Consider the following 16,333-nt stretch of genomic DNA (forward strand, 5'->3'; position numbering starts at 1 on the left):
GGAGTTTAATTCTAAAGTATTTACCAATGTCTGACAGGTGGCTTATTCATTAAAGAATATACTCGTATTGATATACATATATCTACACAAATACATAGATAGATACATACTAAATATAAATATCAACACCCAATACCCAAGAATGGAACGAGGCAAGCAAAATGTCTATGTTATAGAATAATGCCGAAAGTTAAAAAGCATAATTTATGTTAAATGGTCCTGCTGAATATAATTCAAAAACTTTAAAAACTCTTTCCCGTTCCAACAGAAACAAAATGGCGGCATCTAACCGCTTTTACGTTATTGTTGTAACTGGCTATAAAGGCTTTTGACTTTCCGTTGGTATTTTTTCCACTTGGGCGCCGATGTCGGGCCACGTTTTATGGCTTTCGGTCCAGTAGGTTTTAGGTTTGAATAAATTAAACTGAAACCTTTACAGGCCCAAGTATGTTCCATGTGTCCTTGGTAAGGTATCCTGGCAAAACAGTATATACGGTCTGATAAAAATAGACATCATAGGTGGAGTCCAACTAACTTTTTAGTCATTTGCTTTTTCTATATTTGTACTCAAGTGATAAGCCAAGAGGAGGTGACTCTTGAAATTTGCAATAACCTATATGTATACAAAAGTGTGGAATTTTCCCATGCGATATAGTGGGGGCACTTCTGTGCCCTAGAGTGTACATAAGACTAAATGTAGTGTGAAAAGTATACTGTGGTTACGTACTGTAATAAATAAGTTTGTTATTTATTCCGTGACTCCAGCACTCAGAGAGGCAAGCCGTTAATCTGAAGATTGTCTGCTTAATGACGTCATTAAGCGAATTTCCCAATAGACAAGGGCTGGACAATACCGAGATACGTTTTCTACAAGATTAAGACTAAGACCCATTACGGTGCGGTTTACAGTATACATTTTTGACAAACCCTGAAAAATCTACGGAAGAATAAATAACATAGCTATATGAATGGGGCCTCACCATTACCAACCTACTAGCTATCAACTGTCAACTTGACTTGACCAGTAAAATCTGACGCATTGTCAGTCACTTGATAATCCGCAAAGGATCTCTTTTTGCCTATCCGGATTAGATAGTGGCTATACTGAAGTGACGAAAATGTTATTTGGTAACAAAAAACATCTAAGTAATAATCATTACCGAAAAAAGTTAGATAGATATAGTTAGGTAAGCACTTCAATACTAATTAGTTAATTAGCTAAATACCTAAAAACAATACGTAAGAACTTTCTTCAGGTTTCATAAAAAGCTCCGTGAAATATTCAAATTAATACAGAAATGTTTTTACTGGAAGCGGGCATCCGGCGACCAGGGACTTATGAAAGAGAAAAATCAATAATACCTTAAATGCAATGAGCAGACGGGAAATTTCCTTTACCTTTGTGTGGTACAATTATGTAGGTTTTTTTTCCGTCGGTAGGTGGTAAAAGGTAAAAAGTGTTATTTAGAAGGAATTTGAATGAATTTATCAAAATACCTTCAGATGGGATCTGATTCGTGCGAGGTCTAATACATAATTATTATAAACTACACTTTTTATTCCGGAACCTCGTTACTAAGACCAAGCGGATCTCGCGGGCTAGTTAGAATATAAAACATAAAATAACCTAATCAACGGTCGCATAACTTCATAACGGCTGAACCGTTTTCATAAAAAAAATATAACACTCGGGGCTACATTACACACCTATGACCCTAAAAAACCAAACGAAAATCGGCTCAGCTGTTTTTTCTTTCTCGGTAATTCGATAGATACAGCCGTTTGCCCTTTCTCGTCAATTCGACAAATATAAAGACAGACACGTTAAACTTATAACACCCCTCTTTTTCCCTCTGAGATTAACAACTTAAGTATGACAAAGCTACGTAATCAGCCCTCCGGCTGTACTTTGCAGTTTTCTTCTCGGTCGCATTTCTCCGTCTGCCGGCTCAAAGAAGCTTATTTCTAGACTGCAAATTGTAATATTGCAGCCATGTGGACTGGGAGGTATTTTAATAAAGCTTTACGATTAACTATTCATGTTGTTATTAAAGGAATTCTGAAGTTTATGCTCGTATCAAAAGGTTTATGTAATGTGTCAGTGTCACGTTGGAAATTTATCTTTTGATACTACAAAATATGCTTAGAATCACGAGTAGTTTAAATAATATTTAAAATATAGAAATTAAAATGTTTCCCTCTAAACAGCCAGAGCTTTTACATTGGTTTATATTTATAATAAAACTAGAGGTTGCGTTGTGGCGCGGGCTGCAAGCAGCCGCGCGGTGCTTTGATGCTTTCGGTTTAGGTGGGAGACAGTTTTCAGTATGATTTTCAGTTTCAGCAGGGTATTGGCATGAGTATACCGAAGCAAATCTTTCTTGCGTTTTGTTATGCCTTGAAGACTGTGTTCACTATGTTTTTTTAATTAAAGGGGTACTGACGATTTTGTTTGACGTGGGAAACAGTTTTCAGTATGAATTTCGGTTTCAGCAGGGTATTGACTTGAATATACCGTAGCAAATCTTTATTGCGTTTTGTTATGACTTAAAACTGTTTTCACTATGATTTTCACTATAACAGGCGTACTGATGATTTTAGTTTTATGTGGGATACGGTTTTCAGTATGAATTTTGGTGAGATACGGTTATTCACTTGACTAAAAAGTATCGAATATTTTATGGGGTTTAGTTTTCCCTTGAAATGGGTATTGACTTTGCCATAATACAAGGGATTTTTCTGGCATGGCTTTACACAAAAAATCACCACAGGAATGTTAATATTTGCCTTGAAAACTATTTTCATTGTGAATTACTCTCTCTCGCCTCACAAAAATGAGGTAGAGAAACTGCTCATTGTATTATTGTTTCGTAAACTTTACTTACTTACTTTCGTTAACTTATCGAGCCGACATAGTTTTGTGTACAAATATTGGGTTCTTTAACACCTCATAAATTAGCTGAGTCACCTCCATTCGCGCGTTTTTCTAGCGTCTCTATTATTAGTTTACTCTGTCTTTAAAAGAAACTTTTTCATAGCAACGAAATTTACAGGCTTTTTTTATTCATTAGTTTCTTATGTGGGTTTGCTGTTTAAGACACAGTATAATTAGGATAAAGTGCATTTTTTAACATTATAGAACCATGTTTTACTTAAATTTAATTCATAATTGGTTGCACACGTATGGAACTATGAACGCGGCCAAACTTACACTAAGACTTTGTCTTACAAGTTATTTTTTAGCCACAATCCGCTCTCAGGTTATATAGTTGTGTTGACGAGGGTTTGAGTAGTGTTGCCTCGCTTCGCTCGGCTCTCCAGGGTTTGCAGTATGGTGGTTCGCATTGTTTTGCCTCGCTTCGCTCGGCTCCTCTTTTACGGTTAGGTTATAAATACTTAAGTTGGATTGCCTCGCTGCGCTCGGCTCTTCAGTGGTTGTGGTATGATGTTTTGAAATGTTTTGCCTCGCTGCGCTCGGCTCTTCAATGTTTGTGGTAGGATGGTTTGGATTGTTTTGCCTCGCTGCGCTCGGCCCTCCAGTTAAACAGGCAGTTGGTGATTAAAGTAGTTTAGCCTCGCTTCGCTCGGCTCCTCTCCAGGTCTCGGGATGGTAGTCTCGGTTGTTATGCCTCGCTTCGCTCGGCTCTGCAGTTACATAGGCACTTGCTGTTTATTGTACTTTAGCCTCGCTTCGCTCGGCTCTTCGGGTTTTCGCATGTTGGTTTCAGTAGTTTTGCCTCGCTCCGCTCGGCTCTCTAGGTTTTGGATTGATGGTTAAGGTTGTTTTGCCTCGCTTCGCTCGGCTTTCCACTTCTCAAACGGGACTTTTTCCGTAGTTTTTCTTTATTGATATTGATAATTATGATACGTAATGCCTCGATTCGCTCGGATTTCTTTCCTTTATGGCAGGGTTACTTGTCGGATGCCTCGCTGCGCTCGGCTGGTTTTATTTTGGTATAGCTTGTAGAAGGCCTATGGCCTCGCTGCGCTCGGCACTTATACTGTGGTAAAGTTGATTTACATTTTGTATGTCTTTAGGGAAAATATTTTTCCCCTAAAAGTGGGGAGTTTTTATTTAAAAAAATAATTCTTTGTATTTATCTACACAAATGCGCCATACACCACAAATCTGTCTGACCACTTCAAAGGGGTGAAATTGCTAATGTTGGTAATTTTTTCTACGTTTTTAGGGAAATTTTGATTTTTTCCCTACAAGTGGGGAGTTTTTATTTAAATAAATAATTATTTGTATTTATCTTAACACATGCGCGATATACCAAAAATCTGTCTGACCACTTCAAAGGGGTGAAATTGCTAATGTTGGTAATTTTTTCTACGTTTTAGGGAAATTTTGATTTTTTCCCTACAAGTGGGGAGTTTTTATTTTAAATAATTATTGTTTGTATTTATCTCCACAAAAACGCCATATACCATAAATCTGTCTGACCACTTCAACGGGGTGAAATTGCTAATGTTGGTAATTTTTTATACGTTTTTAGGGAAATTTAATTTTTTTCCCTTTAAGCGGGGAGTTTTTATTTTAAATTAAAAATCTATGCATTTAACTACACAAACGCGCCATTCATTCAAATCCCCTCAGACCATCACAAAACGATAAAATTGCATATTTATGTAAAATTTCCCATGTTTTTAGGGAAATTTTGTTTTTTTCCCTAAAAATGGGGAGTTTTTATTTCATAAGAAAACTAAATGCATTCACCTACACAAACGCGCCATTCATTCAAATCCCCTCAGACCATCACAAAACGATAAAATTGCATATTTATGTAAAATATCCCATGTTTTTAGGGAAATTTTGTTTTTTTCCCTAAAAATGGGGAGTTTTTATTTCATAAGAAAACTAAATGCATTCACCTACACAAACGCGCTCTACAAGTCTAAACTGTCAGACCACTCAATACATGTGAAATAGCCTTAAAACATGTAAAATTTCTCTTTTACAAAATGGCTGCCACTTCATCCGCCATTTTGATTTTTGCAGATTTCGGAATTTTCCCATAAATTTCACCATATATCCAACCATGTACAAAGAAAAACATCACCCCACCTCCCCCCCTTCTGGGAGATCAATTCACCTCAACTTGAATCGACGTCGAACTTTTTCAAAAATATAATCTCCCGTATTTCTCAGGGTTGCCAGCCGAAAGTAATAAAAATAGTCAAATGTCATTAGTATGAGCCTTTCTGACTAAACTGCATCATTTTTTAAAATCCAAAACGGTTATTTCTATTTTTTATGTTTTTGGGGAAAATCTCAAAATTTTCCCTAAAAATGGGGAAATTTTATTTAACTGGTATAGTCTACCCAACAAACTACACAAATGCGCGATACAAGACAAATCTCCCCAACCACTCTAAACATGTGAAAAAACTAATCAAAAATCAGGAAAAAAAGTCACTTTTACAAAATGGCCGCCAAAGCAGTCCGCCATTTTGTTTTTTCAACTTTTCGGAATTTTCCCATAAACTGCACCATACATCAGACCGTGTACAAAAAAAATAATCACCCCACCTGCCTCCCTTCTGGGAGATCAATTCACCTCAAGTTGGGTCGACGTAAAAAAATCCGAAAAAATATAATCTCACCTATCGCGCAGGGTTGCCAGTCGAAAGTAATAAAAATGGTCAAATGTCATTAGTACGGGTCTTTCCGACAAAACTGCATCAAATTTCAAAATCAAAAGTGGCCATTTCTACTTTTCATGTTTTTGGGGAAAATCTCGAAATTTACCCTAAAAATGGGGATTTTTTTTTCACATGGCAACTCTACTCGTCAAAATACACAACCGCTCTATACAAGTCAAACCTGTCAAATGCCTCGAACACAATAAAAAAATGCTTTGAAAATCCCCGAAAAAACACGTTTTTATAAAAAAATCTCCCCTCCCCCCGCAATAAAAAAAAAAACATTTTTTGGAATTTTCCCATAAATTTCATCATGTGCCCCACCGTTTGCAAAAAACACCATCCCCCCACCTCCCCCCCTTCCGGGAGATCAATTCACCTCAAGTCGGGTCTGACACGCCCTAAACTTTACCTCACTGCAACTCGGCCGCCATTTTGTTTTTTTATTTTTTTATATTTTTTTTATAATCTGTCAGACACTCTAAATACACCCTCGAAATATAAAAAAATGTATGGTCACCAAAACGGAGGAACAAAAAAAATTTTTTTTTTTTACAACTTTTTTTAAAAAGTCGAGGTTTTTCTCTACTCACCCGAGCACCCTGTACATTTCCGTAAAACATTTTCATATCAAAAAATGGCTCCTTCTGGGAGAACTACTATGTCAATGAATCAGTGAGTGGTAATCCAGCTTTATATAATATAATTCAAAGTTGGAATTTTGTCTTCTTCTCAGCTCCCTCTAAGCCGCCCTATTCCACATATAAAAATTAAATTTCAGTATAGAGTTATTTTTTCTCCACAGCGCCTTCCAAGCAGCCAGCCCTTTTCCACATATTAAAATTCAAAATTTCAAATTTGTAACTTATTTTTCTTCAGAGGTCGCGGTCGTCAATATTCAGAATCAGACTTTTTTCTTCTTCACAGCGCCTTCCGAGCGGCCAATTATTATGTAGGTATTAACAGTCAAAATTTCAAATTTGGAACACTTTCTTCAGAAGTCGCGGTCGCCAAAATTCAGAATCAGACTTTTTTCTTCTTCACAGCGCCCTCCAACCAGCCAGCTCTTTTCCACATACTTATTAAAATTCAAAATTTCAAATATGGAACACTTTCTTCTTCAGAGGTCGCGGTCGCCGAGCGCGTCGGCGCAGCGGCAGTTGGACGAGGCCGACCTGTTCATGGACCTCATCAAGGACGTGGCCAATGAACTGGACATCGACGTGTTGTGCCACAAGGTAAGGAAAAAGTTCTACTTACAAAATGCCGACAGCAAATTAGAAGAATAAGAAATTTTAACAATATAATTATAATTTTAGTTGCTAATACGAGTATTCTGGTGCGCTGTTAATAATGTAGACCTACTTTAATATTGAAGAAGTCATAATTGAGCTAGTCTTTTCCGTTTAGGAGTAATTTCGTGCTATTGTCACTGGAACTTTTTCATTGCAAAGAAGTCCCCTGACAGGATCCTTACGATTGTTTCAAATTAAATTTGTGCCTTTAGCATCGGTCTGAATGTTGCAGTATATTGAGCCTTAGGGTACAGGTTACCTATAAGTGCATCTAGAATCTAGACGATGTACGTTTTCTCGCGTTGTTTTCTTTTAAATGCTATAGAATAACAGAACTTTTAAGACGAACCTAGATGCCAAATTTGACATTTAACATTACAAATCAACCAATTCGCCTTCTAAATAAATATTTTTTAGCTATCAATAAAACACGCTTTTACCGACTCAAAGCAAATTGACAATCATCCACAGACTTGTGAATTCTGCCGTCTAATAATTTAATCTAAGCTCTCAATTTATTGTGCAATAAAGCAATTTTACTGTGAAGAGCGTTGGCAAAATGTGGATTTGTAGTAAAGAGTACAGATAAACACAAATAACATTAAACTCAACCGTTCAAATTTCTCTCTTACGGCACTTGTGCTAAGAGCGGTATTAAATCCGAAGTATCATTTTCAGCGGGGAGCCACTGTACAAACAATATTCCTGTTTACGCCCTAAGCCGTAAAGTTGATTTTAAATTAACATCTATAAAGATATACCTCGGGATACTAAAAAGAGGCTGAATGAGGATTTTAATAGGCATTTCAGCAGACTTTGTAGTTATTTCTGGAATTATTATAATATATAGCTGATCCCGCGAGCTTCGCGTCGCCTTAAAAGGTTTTCCCTTGGGAATTCTGGGATAAAAAGTAGCCTATGTTCTTTCTCAAGATCTAAACCATATGTATACCAAATTTCATTCAAAGCCGTTCAGTAATTTTGGCGTGAAAGAGTAACAGACAGACAGACACAGTTACTTTCGCATTTATAATATTAGTTAGGATTCTCTTCTTCTCTTGACCATGTTAAAATACTTTGATCATCATAATATCGTCATACGCTTACCGCAATCCTAACTGTATACTCGTAGTTAGAGTGTGTGTATTTTTTCTCAAAAATATATTTAAAAGGTTGTCTTTCTAAAGATGACCGAATGGTGTAAGTAGTGGCATTAATTGCTTTGCCAAAGGTCCCGGGTTCGATTCCCGACTGGGACAGTTATTTGTTTAAAGACTGCAACATTGCTTTTATATCACATTGCTACCCTAGGGCTGAAAGTAACTTTTGCTTACTAATTTCCTTTTCCTCAACATAAACGTGTCCATCTTCTCATGAGATCCTGGCGAAAATATCCCTGCTCATGCCAGCTCTAACTACATCAACAGACTGCAACCATTCTTGCAATTGCAATTCTTCTTCTTCTTGTCGTGTCAATGGCAACTGTCACATTTGCGCGGCCCAATGGACCGCCACGTCGATACCCCTCTGGTTAGCCTTGATGAAGTCTTCTAGGGCTGAAAGTGACTCGCTCTCTCTCACCAGATTACAACCCTTGGGCTGAAAGTGACTCATTCCCTCCCCAGATCCTAGTAAACGTATGCCTGCTCACACCAGCTCTATCTACTGCAAAATACTGCAACCCTGGTTCTGGAAGTAACTTATTTCCTCCCCAGATCCTGGTAAACGTGTGCCTACTCACACAACCTCTATCTACTGCAATGCAAAATACTGCAACCCTAGGCCTGAAAGCAACTCATTTCCTCCCCAGATCCTAGTGAACGTGTGCCTGCTGACGTCGGCGGACCGCGGCAGTCTGTTCCTGGCCAAGGGGACGCCCCCGCAGCGCGTGCTGCAGGCCAAGCTGTTTGACGTCACGAGGGACACCGGTGAGTAGGCTCGGAGGACCGTTTTGTGTATTGAATGAGCTCCGGAAACTATTGGGCTGGATTCAAAATATTTTTCATATAATATGGTAGGAAGAAGCACTTGATCATAAACAAATAAAGATTTATCTTATAAAATAAACGGTGGCCAGTTATATGGAGGCCCAGCAGTGGGACACAAAACAATCTACGTTAAAGGACGTTTTATCCCAGAATATTTATTTATTTATGCTTTTATTGCACAATTTACAAAAGTAGATGTACAATCAGGTGGACTTAATGCTAAGAGCATTCTCTACCAGTCAACCTGCAGGAGGTTCAGGAGCAGAAAGTAGGGAAGTGCAAAAAAATTACAAAAATCACAATCAATCAATGAATGTCACAAAAAAAAACTACACAAAATCTACCATAATTATACATATATTAAAAATTTATATAAACCTATACCTAACATTCTAATAATATATTATAATACATTTATATATAGTTATACTACTTATACATACACAAATATATAAATAATATACCCACAGGAAACTATATATTTCAAGGTGTAGTTTCGCGGGGAAAGCAAGTCAGAAATTTGTACAGCGACGTCAGGAGTCCACCAAATATTTAATAAAAATTTGGATGAAATCTATTGCTGTCTTCTTTCTACTGAACTAGTATGAATTCTAGTCATATGGTCTCTTGCTTAAACAAGGCTGCCATATTTTTTACCATCCATATCCATCTTTTTAGTAGCCATCTTTCCTACCGGCCACTTCCTTTTACTACAAAATACCTCCTTGGCTCGCAGCCAGTAGCAGATACCGTGCTGCATTGTAGCTACAGACATGTCATCTCTTTACAAAGTAAATCACAATACAAATTCTCACTTCCCGGTTTTTAAATCTTACGTCTTCGTTGTGCGCTGGTGCGAAAGGAAATTGCCACTTTATTCAATGAAAACATCGTACAGTTGAGGACAGGTGAAGCGGGACACCTTTAGATTGAATTCTGTTGTTATATTTTTTACCTGTAAGTAGGTGTAAGTAGGTACATGATTCTTGGTCGATTTACGTACATTTTGTGCTTGACTCACGTTATATTACCCAAGCCGTGTCACCGATTTAGAATGAGTACAATGCACTAAGGGCTTATAGGTATAACTTCCTATTAATATAAATCTAGATTTATAATTTGGGTGATGTTTTTAATAATAAATAATATTATCAGTATCGTTATAAATTATAAGATAAAGACAAATTCACAAATATGCAGCCCAAATATTCCACCCTCAAGTTTATCTTAAAAACTGAAATCTTTTGGTTATCATGAAAATTGCTCGCGCCGCGTCAGGCGGGAGAATGTTCGGTACCGACGAACACTTTAATAATTGTATGTGGGTAGGTTCTTATATTTGTATGTGGGTAGGTTCTTTTATTTTTGACAGCCTACTCAGTCGTTGGCAGCCTCTCGTCGGGTTATCTGCTCTTGTTTTTCGGCGCGGTCTCGATATTCACAATATTTGTATTTTCGGTTAAATATTACCAGCTACTATTAGGCATTATATTTGTGTATACGATTATAAGTGGACATGTGATTTTGTGTGTGAGAACCTCAAGATTAAAACGGATTACTCAAGCATCGGGAGGGCCCTCCACGCCGAGCTTTGGACCTTGAACCATCACGTGAGCAAAAACCTATATAATATTTATTTTATTAAATATATTTATCCAACATTTTGGTAGCAGAGCGTGGTTTTAATACGGCTATATTATTAGGTTTTCGTGTTACGTAAGTTTTTGAGGTTAGCTCAGGGCGCGTTATCAATTCGGTTAGCTTCATTGCATATTGTTTAACTACGTCATAATTTTACTTTCGGAATACAGTTTCTATTGTACTAAGTATAGGTATATTTATTTCGGTTCGGTCAATACTTATATTTGTGGTGGTTTTCGTACGGTAGGTACTACGGTAGCTACGGTTGCTAACTACTTAACTTTACGGCTATAATTTGATTATTATTGTAACTCAGATATTCGGTAGGTACAATTACGTCTCACGTTAGTAATTACCATATTGTCTCAGCTCGCTATGGGCGTTGAATCATTTATCTTTTAAGTTAACCATACTTACCTATTTATTAACTAATCGTGCAGTATTGCTGTGGTGAGATTTGGTCGGTGATTTGGTGATTCGACCTGAGAAAGTACCTAGTTACTTTATGTTGAATAATTTACGGCTGTAATATTGAAGTGTAGTTAATATTATTGTGAATTTAAATGGCGGTTGGTTTAGTCACTTTGTAACTTCGATTTCTTAGTAACTATAGCTTTTTGATTAAAGATAACTGGTTACTTTCATAGTAAATATTATACTTATAATACGGGATAAAGTTTTATTTGAATAAATTTCAGGAGTTAGTAAATATTGACGTTATAAAGTGAGGTGATATTCATAACCGACCATCGAGTTCGGTATTGTTGCGTTGTTTATTGTTTAAGATTGTAATATGGCTTTGAGAGCATCGTTTTCGGTATTTAAAGTAAAACTTCAATGGCTTATTGACAGTGCTGACTTGCTGGATCGACCTGAACATGTCAACCGTGTCTCTGTTCGACTGTTAACGGTTAATACGGAATTTACGAGTTTAGAAGCTTCATATCAACGAATAATTGAACTCGCGGACCCGGAAAATAATTCGGAAAATCAAATTTTAGAAGCGGCACGTAAGGAGTATGTGAGGGCATTAGAAGCTTTTGACAAATTAATGTATGAAAAATTAAAACAACGCCGGAGCACGAGCGGTTCCACGGACGAGTCGGAGCCGCGGTCAGACGGACACAGGTTCGACTCAGAGGCTTTGGTGTCGAGATTACCTACCCTGCAGTTACCTATTTTTACGGGTGATTTGGATCAATGGGTCGGATTTAATAATTTATTTGACAGCTTGGTAGATAATCGTACGGATTTGTCACCCTCACAGAAACTAGCTTATTTAATGTCATGCATTTCTGGTGAGGCTCGCGGGCTAATTCAACATAATAAAATATCGGATGCTGGTTATAAAACAGCTCGTGACCTTTTGATGCGGAGATACCAAAATTCCCGCCATCTAGCGGACATTCATGTCGGTCAAATTATGAACTTGCCAATTATTTCGTCAAATTTAATCGGATTGCGATAGCAATTTTTAAATCCATTAATTATGGCAACAAACTCGCTGGAACGTTTGGGATTCCCTGTAGCTGAATGGTCCTTTTTGCTACCGTATATTGCTAGTACTAAATTGCCGCCATCAATTAAAACTCGGTTCGAACAAAAATACGGTACGGAAACAGATGTTATACCAACATTCTCGGAGTTGGTAGAATTTTTAGAAACAGAATGTCGGTTATTGGAGAGTACCAAGAGAGAATTTGTTTCTCATAATAATCGCGAGGACCAGCGCCCTCCACGGCGCCACCAAAATTATGCGGTTGCGGCAGCGCAAGTCCCGTGCTGCGCTTACTGTGGTGAGTCGTCGCACTCGGTGTTGAATAGATGTTCACGGTTCAGGGAACTTACACCCGTAGCTCGGAAGGAATTTGTTACTCGGAAGCGGCTATGTTATTTCTGTTTGGCTAGTCATCACTACCGTGACTGCCGCCAGGTGCCGCAATGCGATGGATGTGGTAGCCAGAAGCACCATCCATTGCTGTGTTTCAATCGGGTAGGCACTGCACAGCCTCGTGTGAATAATGGTGCATCGGACAGACGCTCGCCGCCGCGTGCGGGCGGGAGCGCGGAGTTTTATCGTCGCGGCGGCGGCGGGAATCGAACCCGTTCACCTCGGATGTCACCGGCTCGCGCCGCGTCCCCAGAGCGTCGGAGGAACGACCAGTGGAGCCCGCGTCGTGTGGCTCAAGTGGGCGGCAACGGTTATTCTCATCACCCTCAGCGTGACGGTGATGGTCGAAGGGATCAGCGGTGCGAACGTGAGGTGCCGCAGCGATCTTGTAATGATCGACAATAGGATACGGCTCCTACCTACCCATTGCAATCACCTGTTCAACATAAAACTATTTTACTTCCTACGGCTATTGTAAGAGTGCATGGTGATAACTTGGATGATTTTGTTGAAATTCGGGCTTTATTAGATGCAGGATCCCAAGGCTCTCTTATAACCTTAAATTTAGCTAGGAAGTTAGGATTAATGTTAGAACCTACGGATGAGCTGGTGAGAGGGGTAGGAGGATTAGAACTCGGTAATATTTTCGGTCGGTCTTGTGTTTCATTTTCACCTTCGGGAAAGCGGTTTCCGGTTATTTCCACTCCGGTTACTTGTTTACGGAATCTTGTCGGTAATCAGCCAACATTTAATTTAAATGAATCGGTATTAAATTTATGTGAAGGACTGTTCTTAGCTGATCCAGAGTTTCATAAGTCCAAACCAGTTGAGTTATTACTCGGTTCGGATGTTTACGGTTCACTAGTCGGTGGTGATAAAATTACTTTAGGTACAAACGGTTTAACGGCGTATAATTCGGTATTTGGTTACATTTTATTGGGACCTATTGATCATTCGTTTGACGTAACTTCGGAGCCAGCAGGTGATGTTTTTGCTTTATCACTTTCGGATGCTTTACAAAAGTTTTGGGAGGTTGAGGAGCCTCCATCGGTTTCACAGATCACCCCAGCTGATGAGGAGTGTGAACAGCTTTATAAGCAAAATACACATCGGCTATCAGACGGTCGGTTCTCTACTCGACTTTTATTTGTTTCCTCGCGTCCAGTGTTAGGTGAGTCTCGTTACATAGCCGAGAAACAATTTCATGCGGTAGAAAGACGGCTTATGAAAAATTCGGTCTTAAGAAAGGAGTACATCAGTTTTATGCGGGAGTATGAAGAACTGGGACATATGTCGGTTTCAAAATTTAATTATAAATCGGGCGAGGAACACATTTTTATCCCACATCATGCGGTTTTTAAATATTCGGGTGACGTGCCCAAAATTCGGGTGGTTTTTAATGGCAGTTGCGTCACATCTACGGGCGTATCATTGAATCAGTGTCTTCACACTGGTCCTAAATTACAAAGGGACATAACGGACATATTATTAAATTTTCGGAGACATAAAATTATTTTCATTTGTGACGTCAAACAAATGTTTCGGCAAACAGTAATAGACGAATCGGATCGGAAGTACCAACTTATATTATGGCGGGAGTCTCCTGATCAGCCTCTCCTCACATATGAGTTGTCTACTAGCACTTACGGGTTGCGGTGTAGCCCGTACATTGCTAATCGAACAATCTTGGAGCTCGCCGAGCAAGAGCGTGAAAGCCTTCCTCGTGCGGCAGCGGTTTTAAGAACAGATGTGTACGTAGATGACATAATCACTGGTACGGATTCGGAATCTGATGCGTTGAGCCTTCAGCAAGAACTCATTACTTTAATGAAATCGGGTGGTTATGAGCTCCGTAAATGGATTTCAAATAGCTCAGCAATTCTACAAGGTTTACCTGATGATCATAAACAATTACCTCTCTTATTTGAAAATTCGGAAAATCCCCATACGGTTGCGGTTCTCGGCGTTTTGTATGATCCGGTTCGAGATGTCTTTTCTTATAAACTAAATCTTGGTGCATCGAGTTCGGACACTAAACGATCTATTTTATCTGTAGTTGCCCGGATATTTGACCCTAAGGGTTGGATTTGCCCAGTAGTGTATTGGGTTAAATGTTTACTGCAGCGTTTTTGGCTAAACAAGCTCGATTGGAATGATCCTTTACCTTCGGATTTGTTGCGTGAGTGGCAAGCGTTTCGGGAAGACTTGGTTAACCTTAAAAGGTTGGCTATTCCTCGATGTACTATGACTAAGCCTGCAAGCAGCTACTCATTACATGGGTTCTGTGATGCTCCGGAGTTAGGTTTTGCGGCAGTGGTTTATTTGCGATCAAGTAACCAAGACGGCTCGGTGTCGGTACACTTGCTCATGGCTAAGAGCAAGGTCGCCCCTCTCAGGACACGTCCCACCATTCCTAAATTGGAGTTGTGTGGAGCCGTGCTACTGGTTAAGCTTCTCAATCATGTGAGTCTTTGTCTTCAAAGATCAGTTGAATTTGAGGAGATAGTTGGATGGACCGACAGTATGATTTCTTTGGCATGGATTAATACATCACCTCATACTCTTCAAGTATACGAGGCTAACAGAGTTTCACAAATTCAAAATTCTGCGGTTACTATGACCTGGCGACATGTACCTGGGAATTTGAATCCGGCAGACGTCGCTTCACGCGGGTCAACGGCTTCAACGTTACTTTCTCATCCATTGTGGTAGAAACCTGCCTGGCTCACTCAACATGAGTCCGCCTGGCCCTCTCGCGAGGTGGAGAGGCCTTCGGAACTGCCTGGTATTAGATGTTGTGCAGTTACTAAAACGGAATCGGATTCGGAATTTGAGTGGATTTTAGATAGATATAGTTCACTTGATAAATTAATATCGGCTACAGGTTGGATTCGGAGATTTATTCATAATTGTAAAAATAAAAATAATCGGATTTCAAAGCAATATTTAACGGTGACAGAAAGGAAAGAATCCTTACTTTGTTGGGTCAGTTTGATTCAAAAGAAACATTTCGGTTCGGAAATTGAAGCTCTAGGTAACGGCGAGCAGATCAGAGGCAATTTAAGGAGTCTTACTCCATTCGTAGACTCTCGTGGACTGTTGCGCGTTGGCGGTCGGCTCCAAAATGCGGAGATCGGATTAGAAGCAAAACATCCCTTGCTTCTGCCAAAATCGGGACATTTCGTAAAACTTTTAATTTTGGATTTGCATTTGAAAAATTGTCATGCGGGACCAAATGCTCTTACGGCTATATTACAACGGAGTTTTTGGGTACTTTCAGCTAGGAGAGCTGTCAGGAATGTCACTTTTAAGTGCATTCAATGTTACAAATTGAAAGGCCTGACGACTCAGCCATTGATGGGTAATTTGCCTCGTGATCGCGTTACTTCGGCTAGACCTTTTCAAGGTATCGGTACGGATTTTGCTGGACCTTTCCAGGTCAAAACACATAAGTTACGGAATCCGAAAATCACCAAAGCATACTTATGCGTGTTCGTGTGTCTGGCCACAAAATCGGTTCACCTGGAGTTGGTTTCGGAACTATCTACTGAGGCTTTTATTGCCGCCTTGTCTCGGCTTGTGTCAAGGCGCGGCTTGCCCTCCCTTATTCGGTCGGACTGTGGCACTAATTATAAGGGTGCTGATAATTATTTAAGGGAAGTTTATCGTTTTTTGGAACAAAATCAAAATTATATCGGTCATAATATGTCCAAGCGCGGTATTACTTGGATTTTTGATCCTCCAGCTTGTCCATCGTGGGGTGGTTTGTTTGAGGCTGCGGTTAAATCGGCGAAAACTCATTTAAAACGGTGCATAGGGGAAACAAAATTAACTTTTGAGGAACTTAGCACGGTTTTCTGCAAAATTGAGGC

At 39.2% G+C, this 16,333-nt stretch overlaps 1 protein-coding gene across 1 annotated transcript in view; it reads left to right on the forward strand.

Moving 5' to 3' along the window:
• LOC105393051 (cGMP-specific 3',5'-cyclic phosphodiesterase) overlaps positions 1-16,333 on the forward strand; it is a 92,332-nt gene that overhangs the window by 55,967 nt on the left and 20,032 nt on the right. Inside the window, exons 3-4 of the mRNA XM_011564763.3 lie at positions 6,771-6,884; positions 8,752-8,869. Coding sequence (XP_011563065.3) covers positions 6,771-6,884; positions 8,752-8,869 — 232 coding nt within the window. The remainder of the gene's footprint in view (positions 1-6,770; positions 6,885-8,751; positions 8,870-16,333) is intronic.

Source organism: Plutella xylostella, chromosome 26 (genome assembly GCF_932276165.1).
Source record: "Plutella xylostella chromosome 26, ilPluXylo3.1, whole genome shotgun sequence".
NCBI lineage: Eukaryota > Metazoa > Arthropoda > Insecta > Lepidoptera > Plutellidae > Plutella > Plutella xylostella.